Source organism: Medicago sativa, chromosome 6 (assembly GCF_051527215.1).
Source record: "Medicago sativa cultivar Bolivia chromosome 6, Bolivia_mono, whole genome shotgun sequence".
Lineage (NCBI taxonomy): Eukaryota > Viridiplantae > Streptophyta > Magnoliopsida > Fabales > Fabaceae > Medicago > Medicago sativa.
The window spans coordinates 22,134,753-22,155,589 of NC_140754.1; the positions used below are offsets into that span (position 1 = coordinate 22,134,753).

The 20,837-nt window shown below is 33.0% G+C and overlaps 1 protein-coding gene across 1 annotated transcript; it reads left to right on the plus strand.

Annotated features, from left to right (window-relative positions):
* The first annotated feature begins 8,104 nt into the window (after positions 1-8,104).
* LOC146913725 (F-box/kelch-repeat protein At3g23880-like) lies at positions 8,105-9,640 on the plus strand. The gene has a single exon (XM_085720417.1). It carries the CDS (start codon positions 8,193-8,195, stop codon positions 9,477-9,479), a length of 1,287 nt encoding a protein of 428 aa, XP_085576543.1. The 5' UTR covers positions 8,105-8,192; the 3' UTR covers positions 9,480-9,640.
* Positions 9,641-20,837: the final 11,197 nt, after the last annotated feature.

The following is a 20,837-nucleotide window of genomic DNA, read 5'->3' on the forward strand; positions in this document are numbered from 1 at the left end:
GATCCATTCTAAGGACTCTTTCTAACCGTCAAGCTAATGACATTAAAAGAGCGCTTCGTGGGAGGCAACCCACACATTTTACTGCTTTTGTTTTGTTTTTCTTTGTTTTAAGTTGTTTTGTAGGTAATTGTCCAAGTGTGATTCGAAAAAAAATCAAGAAATTGAAAATTTTTGAAGTCCTCCTTACCAGAAGGTTGGCACGGCCCGTGCTGAGGTTGGCACGGCCGTGCCATGGTTTGTGAACAAAAATAGCCATGGAGCCATAGAAAGTTGGCACGGCCCGTGCCAAGGGTGGCACGGCCGTGCCCGATCTCTACACATCCTATAACATAAATTTTTTTCTTCCTTCTTCCTCATTCACAAACCACAACCCTCTTTCATCTTTCAAACTTCTCTCTAAACCTCCATAACTTTCAAACCTTCAAACCTTCATATCTCCCTCGAAACTTCACCAATTCACTCAATTCTTTCACCAATCAATCACAAACATCATTCCAAACAAAAACCACCAATCAAAAACATCTTTCATCCATCCAAATCCATAATTCACCAAAACCCTAATCCTTCAAAACCTAACCCAAACACCACAAAACCTCAACCAATCTCCATAACTAAACCCATAAACCTTACTTAAACATCCACCCCAACCCTAAATCAATCCTTTCCACCAAAAATCTTCCCAAACCCCAAACTTTCATACCAACCATAACCAAGGTCAAATGGCTTCAAGAAGAAGAAGTGAAAAGGAACCAGCAAGTTCTTCCGGTCCTCCCCTAAAGAAGCAAACACAAGTCAAGAATCATGGAATTCAGTTCAAAGACAACAAACAAAGGGACAGGTACAAAATTCTTACTTCTAAAACCTTACATCCCTCTAGATATCCTGATTCCTATGATTTGCAAGTGCTAGGGCTTAGAGATGATGTTTTTAGGTCGATGGGTAGGCTAGGTTGGACTGATATGCTAACACCTATGAGGGGTTATGAGAATTTTACTTATGAATTTTTAAGCTCACTTGTTTTTACCAAAGATAAGTTGAATTTTGATAACCCTAATCATAGAGTTGTTTTCCGGTTAATGAACATTGATTATAATATGTCTCTTCGGCACTTTTGTGAAGCCTTAGGTTTTGTCAATGAGGGGTATATTCATGATCATTGGGATGATAGTCTAAAACCGGATAACTATGACCCAGCTACCTTTTGGAACCGCATCACCGGCGTTTCCAACTATGTTCCTAGAGCCAACAAAGCTAGCAACATCCACAACCCCGTACTTAGGTACCTCCAAAGGGTAATGGCTTGCACTATTTGGGTTAGAACCGAGCTAGGAAATACTAGAACCGATGAGTTGTTCATGTTATGGGCAATGCTCCACAACCACCCCGTCAACACTGGCTTTTATTTGATTGATTACCTAGACTTTGTAGCTACTAAACCAGCCGGTAGGGGAGACATAGTGGTGGGTGGCATCATTACATACATAGCTCGGTGTTTTGGTGTGAGTGAGGATGAGGGAATCAAACCAATTGAGGGAAACAATAAGCTTAACCGGGAAGCCCTCATTGCTATGAATTTCATTAAACATCGTCCACCACTACATTACCAACTTAAGCTAAATTTGCCAATCATGTTTTTATTGCCTAACCCATCTCGGACTACCACCGAGGTGGAAGAAAATTGGTTGTATGTTGATGATGTGTAGGTTCTAGAACAATAAGATGATGAAGGAGACGGTGCTAACTTGCAGCATGACATGGGAGAGAGTGCTAATTTGCACCAAGAGGGGCACCATGGCCATGAAGCCGGTGAGCTTAATGAAAATCAAAGATGGACATGGATTCACAATGAAATCGAGAGGATGAGCACCGAGCAACAAAGGCAAGGTGTTGAGATATCCGGCCTTCGCAATGAAGTTCAATGGGGCAACCATGTCAATGATGAAAATAATGAGATGCTCCGTCGGATGATGCAACACCTCCAACTTCAAGGTCCTCCTTATGGACCTCAATAACATGTGAGCTTTCCTCTTCCTCTTTTCCCTTCTTCTACTACTCTTCTTCTACTCCTTCTTTCTTCTTCCTCTACTTCTTCTTCTCTTTTAATTTCTTTTTCTTTGAATCATTGAGGACAATGCTTTCCCTAAGTGTGTGTGGGGGGGGGGGGGGGGGGGGGGGCTAATAAAGTGTCTAGAGTCGTAGTGTTCCCAAACTCCCTTGAACTTTATTCTTTTGTTTTGTTTTTAGGGCAAGAGGCATGACTACACTACTACAAAAATGAGCTTATATAGCGCTTTTTTTTTGCTTTAGATAGCGCTTTTGAAGCGCTACTGTAAATGACGCTGGTAAAAGTAATATAGCGCTTTTTTTATGTATAAAGCGCTAGCTAAAACATGGTTTATATAGCGCTTTATGTCAAAAAGCGCTAGCAAAGGGTCTCCTTAGATAGCGCTTTCAAAAAAAAAAGCCATCTAAGACAGGTTTAAAGACAGCGTTTTTGTTTTAAAAGCGCTATGTAACATTATGTTTAGATAACGCTTTATAAAGGAAAAAAAGCGCTAAGAGAAGCATTTATTTATTTATTTATTTGTCAATTTTTTTTTCCTTTGCTGATAGTGTTTTTTTTATCAATTTAAAGTAAAATATATATAAAGTCAGAAATTTAAAGGGAAATATATATAATTTTGGCACATTATAATTGGGACTATTATTTATCAAATAAAACTTAACCATATCATAAAAAATGTATGTATATAAAGCATAAAAGTCAGAAATGTATAGCCTATAATATGGTAACATAGATATCTCTAGGAGTTACAACTAATTAGTTAACATAAACATCAAAATCTTCTATGGTATCATGCAGTCTTCATCTATCTTCTTGATCTTCTCAACATTTTTATCCAAAACAAGCAGGCAAATCATCATTCATTTCCAAATTTCGTTCACTCTCCTCTACTTGAATCCTCCACCTGAATATATACCAGAAAACATCATTAAGCAATAATACTATATTATATTAAAGATAAATTCAAAGTACTACTGATCATGCGTACAAATTAAAGCCCATCTTTAAATCACACATCTTCAAATAGCACATCTTTATATAACACATCTTTAAATAATACATCTTCAATTATTTTATTATTTACACACATTGTCAAATAATTTATCTTTGCTCATCATTTAATATCTCATAATTTCAATTTATCATTAAAAATATATTGACACACTCACCATCACTCGACACTAAACTCATCTCAAACACATTTAAAAATGGTAGAAATAATTTCAAATATAGCTATTTTATACATAAATCACTTTGAAAACTGAATATATTATTATGAACTAACATTATAATAATTTTCCATTGATCGTTATATATACACACAACTATTTCAAAAGAACACAATCATAAATATACACTATGCCTAAACTTTGACACAAGATAGCTACATGTTGCATATAATTATCAAAATGAACAATCATGAAATTGCAAGGAAAGTGGTGGAACTGTAGCAACTCACGAAACTAATAAAACAAGAGCTAATGAATTAGAAACAAAGGCACTGAACCAATAATTATACAAGGCTAACAAGTAGAAAATTAGTTCCTATCCAAAGTAAGGTGTACGCAGAACATGATCCATTAATGTAAAGGCATCGTTGAATTCGAGAAAACTAGAAAGCATCGATAAACAATTATCAATTAAATCAAAAATATAATTCCAATTAGCATTGATAAATAATTACAATTAGCATCGATAAACAATTATCAATTAGCAATTTAGCATCGGTAATTAATAATGGTCATCGCAGATCTATATATCATGCCACAAAATAGAATTCCAATTCCAAACAAAGCAAAAGAAAGAAAATAAGGAGATGCCCATGAATTCAGAGTTAATAATATACTAAAACCACAACAATAAACTACAGTACTAATTTAACATGAATTATCATAAAAAAAATGGAAAACATAAACCCTTCACTACCCACACCTTATGGTGAATAGAGACCCCCCCCATACCTCTAGTTTGCAAAAGTGATGAATTCCTACGGTGAAATCTCTCTCTAGGTTCTTCTTGCTATTCCTCGTTGTCTCTTCTCTCCATAACCTAGTTTTTCTTTTGCCGCTTTGTTTCTCTTCCTCGCTAACTCTTCTTCTCTAATTCTCTTCTCTATTTATAAACTTTAATTGAGTTTGTTATCAATCTTTTTAAATTACTATATATCCTCTAAGTTTGTTACTAATCTTTTCAAATTACTATCTGCACCTCTCGAAATTGATACTATTATTTCTGTAATTACACCGTCTTGCTATTCACACTCCCCTCTACTTAACTCATTAAAGCACTACTCATCTCATTAAGTACACCTCTTTTCTACCCAAATTTACTAATCCCCCGTTAGCACTCTAATTTCTTATTCTCTCTAAAAAAACTCTATTTTCTTTCTAAATATTGACTACTACACTTCCATTCAATTATTAAGAGTATATGGGGTATTTTAATTTTTTTTTTTGCGAGGATATGCTTTATTTATGGAAAAGTAGGATTTAGTGGGATTTGGAAATTTTGATTTGTTTTTTTAGATTTGTTTTTTAGAAAGAGTTTGGATATGTTTTTTTGGAAAAGTTTGGATTTAGTTTGTTATATATTTGATTTGTTTTTTTAGTTTGGATTTGTTTTTTGGAAAAAGTTTGAATTTGTTTTTTTGAAAAAGTTTGGATTTAGTTTGTTATATATATAATATATATATGATAAAAATATTAAAAAAAAGGTATGCTTTTTTTTTTGATTAAAAAAAAGATGTGCTTTGTTACTGCAATCCATTTTTCATTAAAATTCAAAAAAAAAAAATTGAAATATGCTATGCAGGGGATCGAACAGGGGACCTGTTAGTTAATGTACATTAAATCACTTTATAAAATGGCGCTTTTTTTAACCTATAAGCGCTATCTTTCTCAAGCATACAGTAGCGCTTTTTTTAACTTATAAGCGCTATTTAAGGTTGATTTATATATAGCCATATACGATTAATCATGTTTTTATTTAAATATCTATTATTTTTATTTAACCTATACTGACGCTTTCAATACAAAGCGCTATATATACTTAAAAGGATAGATAGTGCTTTTTCAAAACGGCGCTAGCTAAGACCTTCGTGCTTTAATTTATAGCGCTTTAGTGTTAAAAGCGCTATTTATGAGGCGCTATATTTTCCCAATTTTGTAGTAGTGCTAGTAGCTTGTTTTTAATGTAGAAATGGCATGAAATTTTTTTGTTTTGTCTCTTCCTTAGGTTGCTTCTTGTACATAAAAGTAGTTTCTTGTGTTTCTTATGTTCTTGCTATACCCATATCTTGTTTTAATGTGAAAATTCTCCAATGAGAAAAGCACCCGGTTGCAATCCTTGAGTAAATGTATGAATAGGTATTTTAAGGAACACGTTCTATCTTTAGTGTTAACTTAGACCCTTTAAAGTCTTAAGAGTAAAAGTAGTATAAGTTTGTGTGGGAAAATTAATCAAATTGTTCTTAATTGTTATATTCTTTTTAATTTGTTAATGTTAAATGGGGCGGGAGAATGGCACCAACATGTGGGGGAAAGGACAATTACATCCTAACTTCCTAATTGTGGTGGTGACTCCTTAAATTGAACTTAAAGTGAAACAAATTCATCAATGCTAGGGGGAAAGGACAATTACATCCAAAAAGACTTCCTACGCGGAGATGAAATAAATAAAATTTTGCAGCACTGCTCAGGGTGATTTTGAATCTAGGGGGAAAGGACAATTACATCCGAGAAGACTTCCTACGAGGATAGATAGCCCCTAAGCATCTGCAGCCCCTTGTGCTTAATTGTTAAATTAAATCAATCTTAACTTAAATTCCCATCACTCTTATATGAAATGAAGAAAGGACTTTTCTCGGTTACTTTAGCACTAGGGATAGAACCTATTCCTCATAATATCTGTCTTATACAGGAGCAAGAAAAGGGTTGGACTGCACACACACACTCACTTGAGACTTGATGTTGGGTAGAATAGGTTCATGAGAAGTGTTTGAAGTTGTAATTAGTGTACTTGAAGCAAAGCCTTTCTTTTGAGACATTTGTTCTTAAATATTTCCATAATCAAATCTTTTGTTGCTGCTATGTTTGCTGCCTTTTGCTTGAGGACAAGCAAAGATTCAAGTGTGGGGGAGTTTGATGAGTCATAGATAGTCTTATTTATTGCCTTATTTAGTTTAGTTTTATTTTAGATTTGATTTGATTTTATTACATTTTATTTTAGTTTAGAATATTTTACTTCAAATTGTGTTTTATTTTATTTTAGGAATAAATATATGGTGGAAGGTGCCTTGGAGCAAAAGAAAGAGGACTGGAGCAAATACAGCGCAAGAATACGAAGATACGGGACAAAAATATGTTCCCCCAAAGTCAGAAGCTTGGCACGGCCGTGCCCGTCTCCAGGACCTGTTTTGCTGCTTTTCTTTAAGCCCAAGTTACCCTGTTGCAGCTTTACCGTTTTATCCTTTTAGTTGCTTAGTTTCTAAGTCAGATGTAAAGCTATAAATAGAGTAGCTCTCCACCATAAACAATCATCCTTTACTTTGTTTATTTCAATTGCTATTTTAATAAAAGTCTTTATTTTCCCTTTACTTTCTTCGCAATTTACTTTACTGTTATTTTCTCTCTTCTTCCCCCATGTCTACGATGAACATGAGTGAGTAGACTTCTTCGTCTTGGGATTGTTGGGGAGTCTAATGACTCAATCCTAAACAAAACATGTCTAAACCCTAATTTCTATGTAACCCTAATTTCTAATCTAGATTCACCGTCTTAACGTGGATTAACAATTATCAAACTGTGGAAGCGAAAGCGGAGGGTTTGATAATCGTTAATCCATCATCCCAAACATCAATTCATAAAGCGAGAGCGGAGTCTTGATGTTGGAACAAGTAAATCTAGACAATAATTGCAAAACAGTGAAATAGTCTTTGCAATTATTGAGACAAAGAGTAGTTTCAATCCTCTATGCATCTTCTAGTAATCATGTCAGCGAAATAGGCTTGGTTGCTAGAAGTAAACTCTCACCGGACTTTCGTCGGAAAGGTGAGGGGCTAAGGGAAACCGGTCTTTAGAAATTAGTGTGTAAATCATGAAATTAGATGTTTAGGTTTTGTCTAGTAAAGGATTAGTCATTATGATGAACCAATGATCCTAAGGCCCTTTATTATTATTGTTTTTACCTTCAGCAATCAAACTCTCTTTCATTAACTTTCTCTCCTCTAATCATTCATTAAAAGTTAATTAAGTTGAACAACTCCCTAGCGGAACGATAACTCTACTTACTACTATTACTTCGATAGGCCGTGCACTTGCGGTTTGTCCCTATCAATAAGAGGAACATTCAATTTTGTGGTATGCATATTTCCTCAATTTTGTTCTCTCGAGTACAATGTACTTCGTACGTTTGATTTACATATTTATAAAAAGAAGTTGTTATCAAATAATTGTTACTCTCATTTTCTAAGATCGTATATTAATCATATTATTTTATCCATACTCTCTAATTAATACTATGTTCGTCATTCTCAATTCAATATATATTCTATGATGAATTAGTACAATGAAACTTAATAAGACTAATATAGTAAAAGTAAAATTATATCTCTTTCATTTTTTTAATAGGTATGAAATGCTCAAACAAATCATATATTATAGAATGGAGAGAGAAGCAATTATACAAAAAGCTGTGAACTTTTTTAGTTAATAATTAAATTTATGCTTCTGCAATGGATAAATAATTTTTAAAATAAATGTTAAATATGTTTTTATGAACAATAATTAAATATATTTTTAATCTATACAAGATACTTTTCTATCAATTGAGTAATTTTGGTGAAGATTTTTCATATCTATGTTTAGTCTCTAGCTAAAATCACGTTGCAGAAGACTAAAAATTGATGAATAAGTTTTAAGAAGAATGCAATGAATAATACATAAATAGCTTTAGAAACTTGAAACTTAAGAGGCTTATTTAGCAATTTAAGAGGCTTATTTAGAAATCATCTAAAATTCTTGGTTGGTTTCTCGAAATCCACTTATAGTTCATAGCCCAAAATGCATATATAAAAACTCTTCTTTTATTTTGAGGTTAGGGTTAGGGTTTCAATTCAATAGTGTCAACCATGAGGCAATCGTTGACTCTCTCCACAACATCATCACCATACCCTAAAAGAAAGAATCACCACAAAAATGTTGTGTCAACCTCCATAAGAAAACAAAACTCTTCTGTCCCCCTCGGCCTGTTTGCTCTCTTATCACTCGATTTGTTGTTAGAAATCTTGTACAGGCTCACTGTGAAGTCACTATTGATACTCAAGTGTGTCTGCAAGCCCTTGAATTCCATTATTTCCGATCCTAAATTCGCCAAAGATCACCTTCGATTGTCACAAACCAGCCATTACCACCTTGTCATATGTCCGATAAGGTACTTAGATGATGAGTTCTTTCTTTATGATTACCGACTTGCATCTGTTCAGAAACAGGATTCCTTCGATGGGATTACGACCACCTTCATGCTGGAGACAATGCTCAGATTCCCTATAAACCCTGAAGAAAGTGATGTTCTCATAATTAACTCTTGCAATGGCCTCATTTGTTTCAAAACGTCCTACGAGGATTCCAATAGTGATCTGGTTGTAGGTAATCCTTCTACTGGGAAATTCAAGATATTGCCACCTTTGGAAAATCTACCTCAGGGTAAATCTAAAACTGGTTACAGCATCGGGTATGATGGTTTTAGTGATACTTACAAAGTAGTTGCTGTTACTTGTTATCGATTTCATAAATCTGATTTATTTTGCAAAACTCAAGTCAGGATTTATAACTCAAATACAAATTTTTGGAAAAGGATCGCAGACTTCCCTTCTAAAATCATGAGTAAACCCGGTTGGTATGACGGGATATTTGTAAGTGGCACCATTAATTGGGTCATACCACGGGATCAAGATAATGACTCTTCATGGGTCATTCTTTCTCTTGATTTAGGAAATGAGTCTTATGAAGAGATTTTGCAACCCAATTTTGGTTTAGATGAACCTCTAGAGATCCTCAACTCTGGGATTTTTAAGGATTGCCTATGCCTCCTTGCTCACACCAACACGTTTTTGGATATTTGGGTTATGAAAGATTATGGAAATAAAGATTCTTGGAATAAATTTTTCAATGTCTCGTTCGAGGAACTTGATTATACTTGTTGTGTGTTTGTCAAACTGGTTTATATTTCTGAAGAGGATGGCCAAATGTTCTTGGAAATAGAAGAGGAATTACATATTTACAATTACAAGAATCGTACTGAAATAGAAGATGAAGAAATAGAAGATGAATTACAAATAGAGATTCCCCGGTTTTACGACCTCCCTTCTTCTAGGTTTACCTCTAATGTCTACGCTGAGAGTCTCATATCACCTTGACCTACATGCTTAGCTATCTTGGCTCTCTAAGATTCTTCTCAAGTGTTTTTGTTTGTTATGTCATTTATTTTTATGTTGGTTTGTATCAGTTTTTGTTCTGACTTTCTAGTTCCTTTGAAATTTATTGATCTTTTATTAATATATTTAAACTCAATTATCCACACTTGTACGGCTATGAGACACCTAGCTTGCAGTTTCATTTGGATGTTAACCTCGAAATCGCAACACAACTAAGGCTTTTTACGTTTCTTCATTATCATAATTATTTTCATTTTACCCTAGTAGTGTGATTTTAAAGTTTTCATTTATGACTTCTTCTGGCATTACTGCAATGAAAAGAATTTTTCTTAGGGTTGGATGTACAATGCCATTTGAAGTGTTGACCTTTATCATATTTTGAACTTCATAGTTTTGCTTTATATTCGTCAACTATTTTCAAGGTCTTACCGATTCGTTCTTACTCAAAATACTGCTTTCATTTATGTATTATCAATGTAAGAATACCAACTAACAACAAAAGATAGTCATCAGTCAGTGTAAGAATGTAAATGATTTGCTATGTTTTAGTTATCAAAGATTCTCCTCATATCTTTTCGTCGATTATATTATTTATTTTATGTTGGTTCTTGTTTTTTATCCCGAATTTATAGTTTCGTGTTAATTAATAGTAACGTAATTATAACTTTAATGAAATCCACACAAATTTTACCCCCATGTATGGCATTTAATTTAGAAAAAGGTTTAGATTAGACTAGTATCTATAAAAAATGCATTTGGCATTTTCTTAGGTAATATGCTTCAATGCTTGCTTAACCTTTGGGTATTGGGATCCTTTTATGTGATGTCGTTATGTAGCAGCTGAGATTTGCTGCTGAAATTTTCGATTCTTGACATGTAGCAGCGCCTGGTTCTGTTTTTTCAGCATTAGATTCTTATGGTTATATACATATACTAGTAGAAATATTCTGGTCCGTGGATATGGTTTCTGCAGGTTTTGTTGTGCTGTTACTGTCTTTTTCGCTTCGCCGCCTCAATGCTGTTTGTAGGTGTGTATCTCTCTATTGTTCCTTTGGATCTGTTGCGGCATTGTCTTAGAGTTTCATCATAAAACACATCATATTTTGTTGAAAATTCTTCAAATTTCCCCTTAGATTCAGATCAAACGGTTACAATTTGCATGAAGCATTCTATTAAATTATGTTTGGAAACAATATGTGTTCTTTTTGAAATATATGCAGAAATGAACTATGATATTTTTCTATTACCTGATGAAGTTAGCTAAGCTAACAATGAATCCTGAGCTGCATGTTTAAACCATCTTTTATATACCACATGAATGAATTATCATCCGATATGTTGCGAACATAATATTCAACTATATGTTTTGCGCAGAAAATTCCGATCCCGATAAAAAACAGTCCACATTGCTTTTAAGTGTACTTTCATAGCATCAATCAAATACAAAACTTTAGTCATTTTAGTCCTAACAAATGTTCGTGCACATCGCAACAATGTCAGTTTAGCATAAACAACTTCAATACAACTTTCAAAAATGTCCTATAATATTACGCGGAAGATCACATCTTTATGAGGTATTTACTGTTTAATATTGATTTGAATCTAACTGTTGGGCAGGCAGTAGCCTTCTTTCTTAGCAAACTTGTTTGAGATGCATAGTTACATTGCTACTTAGAAGTTTCTTTTCTGTCGTAAAGATCATATCAATATTTCTAACTCTTCTTCGCTTGAAACTGAAGTATTTAGCAATTCTTTAAACCATGGTTGTGTTGCAGTTGTATCGCGATCAATCATGTAGTGAGCTTGTGGAAAAAGATTATGATCAGATCTTGTTTAAAAGAATCCTCTTGAGATGCACATGAATTGCTTATTTTTCTTTATTTCTCTTGTACCTTAACACTAGTAAAGAAACATAGATTGCAATTTCATGCCACTCTATGCACAGCTAACATAGTTTACTCCCACATGTATGAATGTTATATCGATACAACTTTGAACTTTGAATTAATCACTAGTTTGGTTTCGGATAGACCATTTAGTAGAGCATCTGGTAAATGATATTCTTATATTCACCATTCAAAATAATTAGACAGCAACATGCTTAGGTTCTTATGCTTGATTTGTGTTTGAATAGTGATTTATGCCAAAATATATACAAAAAAAAAAAAAATAGAATCTGTTGTTTTCTTCTTAATTTAAGTAAAATGTGTTATGATAGTTTTAAATTGTTGTTTTTGGATTACCAAACAGTTGTATTTGGATTTCCAAATCCTTTTTCTGAAAAAGAATATCTATCGAAGTTGTTACTAGGTTGAGTCACGACCAGGTCGCTATCTTTAAGACGTTTTGTGGCATTGCCCAAAGTTGTGCAATACAGACTATCAACCACCCCGCTTCCAGGATAAAACAAACTGAGCTACAACTGTTCTTCCTATCTGGATACCTCTTATAAATGTCTTAACATTTCTTTCTTTAATCTTTTAGATAACAAGTATTCCAAATTAGATGTCCTCATCTTAGCCTCTGTTCGGATACGTAATCCACGTTTTTTCCAAAATTACGGCAAAAGCAAGTATTAACTCAGAAGCTTCTATTACCAACTTCTTGAAACAGTGGAATTGCATTGGGTACCGTACAGATGTGTTTTTAAGAAAACTAACGCCATTCCAAACAAGCTTTTAAAATTAAAGCATCTACAATTAAATAACAAAGAGGTATCTATATGTAGTATGAACAATTCATATACTCTTTACTTGTTAAAAGAAAATTAGCGAGATTGAAAGATCAAGGGATTGTGTGAAAATAGAATGGGGAAGACTTGAGAATTTTCGTAGATATGAATTTTTGTATTTGACTTGTCATGTCATATATTCGATAAAAGAAATTTATATATTGTTAAGATCATTCTAAATTCCGACGAGATATTATTGTTTCAAAAGGAACTATGATCTTAAAAGTACTTTTTATTCCGAAGAGAAGAATTAAAAAATTAGTCAAACAAAACATAGTTTTTGATACATAAGATCAAACTTTTGAAGCATAACCTTCAACTGCCGAATCTGATAAAAAACCACAATAGAGGCCAAAGAAAAATGTTGAAGAATATCCAACCTTCGTATACAATGAATTCAAATTAGTAAAAATAGCAGACACTTCTATAGACTCAAATCATTATGAATGAAAGATGAAAGCAAAATGGCACTGGCCTTAAAGCTTTATTAAATTGTAAAAAATAAAGAAGGAGAAACCTCGAATGGTTGATAAATTCTAAAAAGGAACAATACATATATAAAATCCTCAAGCTTTATTAAATTGTAAAAAATAAAGAAGGAGAAACCTCGAATGGTTGATAAATTCTAAAAAGGAACAATACATATATAAAATCCTCAAAAACAAAAAACAAATTAGCTATGAAGAAAAAACTCCAAATCAGCAAGAACAAAAAAAAATTGTATTTGACAAAAAGCAAAAACAACTAACCAAAGTTTATGGCGATGCACTTTGTGGTGAGTCGAGAGAGAATCTGAGTTTGTGATGAGAAAATTGGAAATGGGTTTGGGGAAGGGGAAGAGGAAGAAGAAGCTCTCGTTATGAGAGATGGTTTGGCTGTTTTTTTTGTTTGTTTAGCCTTTTCTTTTTGTTTGATAGTGTACATAGTATTATGTCCGTGATGGCCTCTAATTGGCAATTGTTTGGTGGCAATGCTGTAATTTTGGAACATAGTAGGGGAATTTTAGTATAAAATTAGGGCAAATCTAGGGTTTGTGTGCATAATTTGCATTTGTATTATTAAGATAAGATAAGATAAGATAAGATTATATTTCATTAAAATAAAATAAGGAATGGAAAGCATTGTTTGATTTCATGTCCGTCTTCTCAAACTCACATCTTGAGTGTCAATTTTTCAATTTTCTTATACATCTAACCGGAAAGCTCCACTTAGTTGCTTCCATAAATCACGCCAGCATCCAATAGATGAAATAGCAAATAAATATAGAATAATAAATAATTAAAGATATAATAGGTGAAAAAATGTAAACATTAATACATCATTGATCAGTAAAAAAAAATGAAGAATTATGATTGACATCAACTCAGTACATTGTTTTGATGAATAATGTAGTTGTTACCATGGTTCAATCAATCCTATACTCCTTCATTCCTTATTGCAAGCATTCTACACCGTCGATAAATTCTCATCTAAAGGCTTATATTTAAAAGATAAAACAACAACACAATGGTATTGGTAGCCATATTTCTACCAACCATCACTCGCCATACTTCTCAATCAATATTCTCACCATATCCAACTGTTATTTTAATTCTATATTCAACTTCATCCAATTTAACTTTCTCTTTTACTTTTTATCCCTTTTCATTTATGTGCTACAAAAATTAAACAGAATGCAACCACTCTACACACATTTAACCTTCTCATTACTTGTTTCTCACATTCTTTCTCTTCTATAAATTGAGTCACACACCTTGCCATTCATTCATTCATACCTTCTCTCTTTATCGTTACTCATTTTTATTTTCATATATTTTCTGTAATTTTTCATTTCTCATTCTTTTGCATGTTCTTTCTTTTGTGAAAAAAAAACTTTTGTATCCAAAGAAACATTCTCAACACACCCAAATACTGAAAAGTCCTCTCTCACACCTTCGGACAAGTTTGAAGAGATGAATATTAATATAGTTCAAAGCTATGAAATTCATCTCGCCAGTTGCCACCAAAGTGCAGAGCCTACATTTCAGATAAAAAAATGCTATCAATATAGTTTTTCATCTCCAATTGTCGACTATTTTTGTGGCTTTGGTTGGAAGAATTAAATTGAACAAGTGTTAGTAAATTTTGAGCATATTTCAAAAGTTTCAAATATTTTATTTCCCATATTTTTAATTGAGAAATATCGAAAAATATTTGAATAGAAAATTATTATCATATTTTTATTAATTATAATGTTTTACTTGATTTTATAGACATGTTTTTAATTCCAAATTTTTGTAACGTCTTTCCTTTAATATCTCTAGAATGTGCCTATATTAATGTTGTTTAGTTTATTGATCTCTTGATTCTTATATTTATATATTGATTATTATTTATAGAGATAATCTTATGCTAATCTTACCGTATGAAGCCAACATGAAATGCTTTTAAAACTTGACAGAGCTGGCACATATTGAAATCTGGCCGACATACATCAGACAATCATATATCTTGTTTAGTTTATTGAGTGCAGTATTTATAGAAGTCTTGGGCCTGACCCATCAAAATCGCGCTGCGCCATGTATATAGGCGTGCCGCGATTTCCCTCAAACAGGGAGGTTGTAATTTCGCTTCAAAAATCGCAGCACGGCTTGAAATTGGCGTGGCGCGATTTGCTTCAAACAGACTTCAATATTTCAGCTTTTTGCACTCCAAAACAGTATAGATTGCATGAGAACTCTATCAAAATGTCACAATAAGTCCTAAAAATTACGTAATGACAGCATGTCATCACAGGCCTCATCACGAAATCTCATAAAGTCTTGGTTCGTCATTTATTCATAAAAGTTCATAAACTATACGTAAGGAATAGAAGTAAAGTCAAGTTTCATCTCGTTACGTATCAGAGCACCTAAGACACACTTGTGAGGAGTCCACTCACGACCGCAACTAATCCTGGTTACCTGCAAGTTACCCATACGAAGAGCAACATTTCCAAGCAGAGGGGTGAGATTTCTCAAACAATAATATTAAGAATATAAATCATATAAAGTACATTCAACAACTTAAACATCTTATAATTCATTAATCATATCTAACAACTTAAACTTCCTTAACTAGTGCCATTATCTTCTTATATTGGTCGTAAAACTATCTTAATACTAATCATAAACATCTTCATATGTTATCAATTACTAATCTTAACATCATCATATAACATCAAATAATAGTCTCCAACAATCATCACATAGCATCAATATTAATCACAAACGTCACCACATTTCATCAAACATTATTTATAAGCATCAACACCTAATATCAAATATAATCATAAGCATCATCATGTAATTTCACATAAGTATTATTATCAAAACATAGCATTACCGAAAACAACTTCATAATCAAATTCGGAATCAACTTCATATATCAACATAATTATAACTCACGTAACATCTTATCATAAATCATTCGTCTTCATTCATCATAGCACTTCATTAATAACTTATCCACTTGTCATCTTAACAACTTGACAACTTGACATCTCAACATCTTAACAACTTCGACTCGACTATGAAACTTCTACTTCTCAAATCATCTTAGACATCTTCATTATGCATGTGGTACCACCAGGGCATTAAGCCCTCTTCTCTAAGGTCATAAAGGACTTGTCGGGCATTAAGCCCACATCTCTAAGGTCATAAAGGACCTGTTGGGCATTAAGCCCCCATCTCTAAGGTCATAAAGGACCTGTCGGGCATTGAGCCCCCATCTCTAAGGTCATAAAGGACCTGTCGGGCATTGAGCCCCCATCTCTGACTATGCAACGACACAACTCTAATGCAACGACATAACTTTCGTACAACTTAGACAACTTCATGAACATCTATGACATCCTAACATCTTGACATCTTGACAACATAACATCTTAACAACTTGGTGACTTCATAACGACTGGACGACTTAACAACTCTTATCATCTTAACGTCTTAACATCTTAACATCTTAGCATCTTGACAACATATGGATCACATAAATAATTCAGTGCATATCATAATTTAACAATATCAAATGATAATAAACAACATCTTAAAACATCATATTCATCAATCATAAACAACTTCATATAACATCGTATTTAAACAGCGACAATAATTCACTATGTATCTTTGTAAAAACATAATAAATTATCCACAACTTATTTTCATGTCAAACCAAAGTTACTGGAAAGATATCACAAATATCAACAACTTTCAGGTTTACAAGAAAGATCAATTTAAAACAGAAACATATGAACAAAATGCAAAAACATGAAACAGAGAATGTTGTCACCGTACAATTTTGCTAAGACCTCCATGTAGTATTTTCATCATAACTCAAATACCAAACATCATTTTCACGTCAAACCAAAGCCACTAGAAAGCTAACAAAATTATCTAAAACTTTCATGTTTACGCCTAAGACCAATTCTGTACCGATCAATACCAGTTTTCATTTTAAATTCGGAAAAGTTGTGCTGAAAGTCCATAAAAATTCACTGTGACCTACGTGCAGTAATTTGACCATAACTCAAGTTCTATAAATCGTTTGGACGTGAGACCAACGGCATTAGAAAGATAACATCCATACCTACAACTTTCGTGTTTACACCTAAGACCAATTCCGCACCGATCAATACAAGTTTTAATATCAAAATTCGGGCATAATGCAGATTTTCTTCAAGTTTTACCTAATCTCATGGTGCTAACCTTAAAACTATTTCCAATAATCATCCTATGGATTATCTAAGGTCTGTATACAATTTCTACATCAATTCAACAAGTTTTCATCATCTAATCATCAAATCTCTCTCAAAACCCTAATTCTCAAATTCACACAAACTCTCCCCAACTTGTTAGATGTAATCTAATGATTTAACAACTTAATATTAATGCAAGATAGTCTCACCCCCACCTTAGATTAATTCCTGAATCAGCAGCAGCGTTCTTCTTTCCTAAGATATTCTCCTCTTCTCTTGACTTTTCTCTTCTCTTCTCTTCTTTCTTGTTCTCCTCTTTTCCAAAAAGCGGTATAAGGTAAACTCTTTCCAACCTAAGCTTCTCTATTTATAATACTAAAATATTCTTCCCAAATCTATTTAGGCCCAACAACTTATTCTTCTTTCTATTCTAACCCCCAAATCCACTCACACTAATAATCCTCATATTCTAATAAATAATATTTCTCTACTAAATATATAATAATACACCAAATAACAAATATATATCTATAACAATTAACAAATATATTATGCTAGTAAATACCAACATATAACATAACAAAATATCACTCAACAAAATATATTAACTAAATTATAAAAAGACATCTAATCTCAACAAATCATATATCCCTCATATACATCATATAAATATATAAATATATTCTAAAACTAATTAAAATAATTAAATAAAAAGGAGGGCGTTACAACAGTTACCAAGTAGCAAAAACGAGAAGAAATTGACCACCAGAAAGATCAAAGATGGGGGCGGTTTATATGGTGATGGGAAACAGAGAGAAAATGGGCAGAGGAAAGAGAGGATGAGAGATAAATAGTGTTGTTTTGTCGTTTTGTCTTTTCTCCTTTTTTATATTTCATTTTGTTTTTAGTTTTTTATTGTATGTTTGCCACATAAGCATGTGTATAAAGGTGGGATGGAAAATGGGAGTTTCAACCTAATATAACTCTAAAAAATTATAGGTTATTTGGTCATTTCAGAAAAATTAAGACATGTAATTAATTTTGAGTGAGAAAGAGAGATTATAAGTCATTTTACAAAATTATATTTCATTCAAATAAAATAAAGAATTGAAAGAAGAGATGCATTATTTGATTTCATGTCTGTTTTATCAAACTCACATAAGCTCCAACTTAGCTGCTTCGATAAATCACGCCATCATCAAATAGATGAAATAGCAAACAAATATAGAATAATAAATAATTCATGAAGTTATTATGCTAAATTTGGTGTTTGGATTAAATTGTTATGTTGTTGTGAATTTTGCGAGAAATGTATCATAATCATGGAAGTTGTTGTTTAATTGTGGATTGGGTTTAATGATTTGAATTGGTAAAGTGTTGTTGCAATGAAATGAAGAGAATTATGTTGTTGTTGATGAATTGAAGATGTGAGGAAGTTGTTGTTGTGGCTTCATACTTAAGAGTGTTTTATCTTGGTTTTTCGGGTGTCAAACATTGATTAAGTTTGAACCTTTTTAACCTTTGATATCTCATTTTTTTTCTTGGGAAGGGAAAAAATAAGAAAAACCCTTGAGAATCGAGGTCCGGGAGTTGGTTTTGCTATAGGAAGGTGTTAGGCACCTATAGTAACTATAGTATCCTATAGGAACCGTCTTTACTTTCTACGCGCGCGCTTTGTTTTTAAATGCTATTTGAAAAATGATATTTACACCTAAGAGTTTACAAAGTGAAGAATTGGAGGGAGAAGAAGATGTTTGAGTTTTGTTTTATTTGAATTGAAGGAATATTGTTTCCTTGCCTACGTACCCTTTTAAGGGATCAAATCCACCGTAGTTCTCTTCAAAAAAATGTTTTTGTTTTTTGTTGATTGATTTTAAGTTTGAAAATGGGATTTTGAAGAATAAGAGAGAGAGAGAGAGAGAGAGAGAGAGAGAGAGAGAGGCCTCAAGGGCATAAGATTGTGAAAATGTGAGGTTGAATTAGTTATTTTGCAAAAGAGTCTAAGTATGATTAAAATTCATTAAGATTTTTGTTTAAGAAAATAAAAGGAAAATCAATGGGGCTTTGACCCCAAAGTTTATTTAGAAAATGATTTGAGTGATGTTGTTCATATTTTTTGGAAAAGAGAATTTTTCTAAGTATCGCGATTCCTAAGCATACACCTAAGGCAGACATTCCCTAAGCATACATCTAAAGTATCCATGTGATGTGTGTGCATGTGTCGGTGCTTGTGTCGGTGTACATCATTAGAGTCCATTGTCCTTTACATCATTGGCCTAGATACATGCTATGGTCTTGCAAGAATTTAAAAGCATAAGAAAAATATTACAAAATCCCTAAATTTTTACATGCTAAGTCTTGGTATGAAAATTAAATTGCAAGAAAATTAGAATATGAGATGAGATGAGCTTATGGAATGTATGAAACATGAAAATAAAGTGGTTAGTAGCATAAGGTATAATAGCATGAAAATTATAAGCAAGAGAAACACTAAAAAAAAAAAACTTGACAAAAAGTAATGAAGTTGTTAACCTAGAAATAGCAACATTCACCTAAAATTTACCATAACATCAAGACAAGTATATGACCTATAATCCCCATATCATGACAATTTTCCAAAGGTTTCATTACAAGCAATAATATGAGAATTATAGGAACACATGCAAGTCAAGAATCATGATATATTTTAGACACACTTGGCACTTTATTTTCACAAACAAACATTAGGTTGCCTTGCAAAGCAAGCAATTAACCACACTTATTCACATACAGCAATAAACACATCCAAACAGTGACAAATCAATCCCCAATCCACACATCCCAACTCACAAGCATACACTAAAAAATGGAGCAAAATTGTGCATATTTTCCCAAGTTTTTAATATAAAACATCACAAGATAGCAAGAAAAGCATCACATTATTTTTTACCAACTTTTTAATATGCAAAATCATTATAAAAACATCACAAAACTAACAAGAAATATACATGAAATTTTTTTAGAATTTTAAAGGATTTTTTTAGACTCAAGAACATGCAAAACTTCACAAATTTTGACAAAAATAGTGGACAATTAGCAAAAAATACCACATATATTTCCTCAGGTTTTAACACATAACAATATCACAAAAATGTCAAGAAATTGTCAAGAACATGTAAGAATTTTTTTTTAGGAATTTTTAACAAAATTTTGAACACATAGGGGTGCAAACAGCAAGAAACAGTAATGAAAATAGCAAAAAAAACCAAGAACAACGTCAGAAACCCAAACCAAAGCCCAGGCCCAAGGAAAGTGGATCCTGGATCCACAGGGAATCAACAAAGGCCGTTGGATTGATCCAATTGGATCAAACCCTAGATCTAAAGGCCAGGATGCAAAGCCAAGTGAACCAGGACTGAACCAGACCGGTTCACTTGCCTATATAAGGGTTTGTGGACCGGTTCAGTTCATTCCATTCCTTCATTTCTCTCTCTACATCTCAGACTTCTCTCCCTTCTCTCTAAACTTTCCGTCGTCTTCTCCGGCGGACTTGACCACCTCCGGCGAATATTCCGGTGACGGAACCCTAATCTTCTCCGATCTACATGGATCTAAACCCTAAACCACTCTATTATTCATGCTGATTTCAAATATGAACTTAGATTTGAGAAATAAACGGTGAAACTCTGTAGATCTACATTTGATTTTTCGGTTTTGAATCTTTTTCACTCTTTTTCAATCTTTTTCGAAAGAATACGTTCTGGAATTCGTCAACCTACTTCGTTTCACCGTTTATTTTCAACTACGAACCTTCGATGATGATTTAGGATGAAAACTAGAAGGATTCGTGTGTTTACCTAGATTTGATTGGAGATTTGACTGAGAAGACGAAGAAAACCTTCTCGAATCTTCTCTA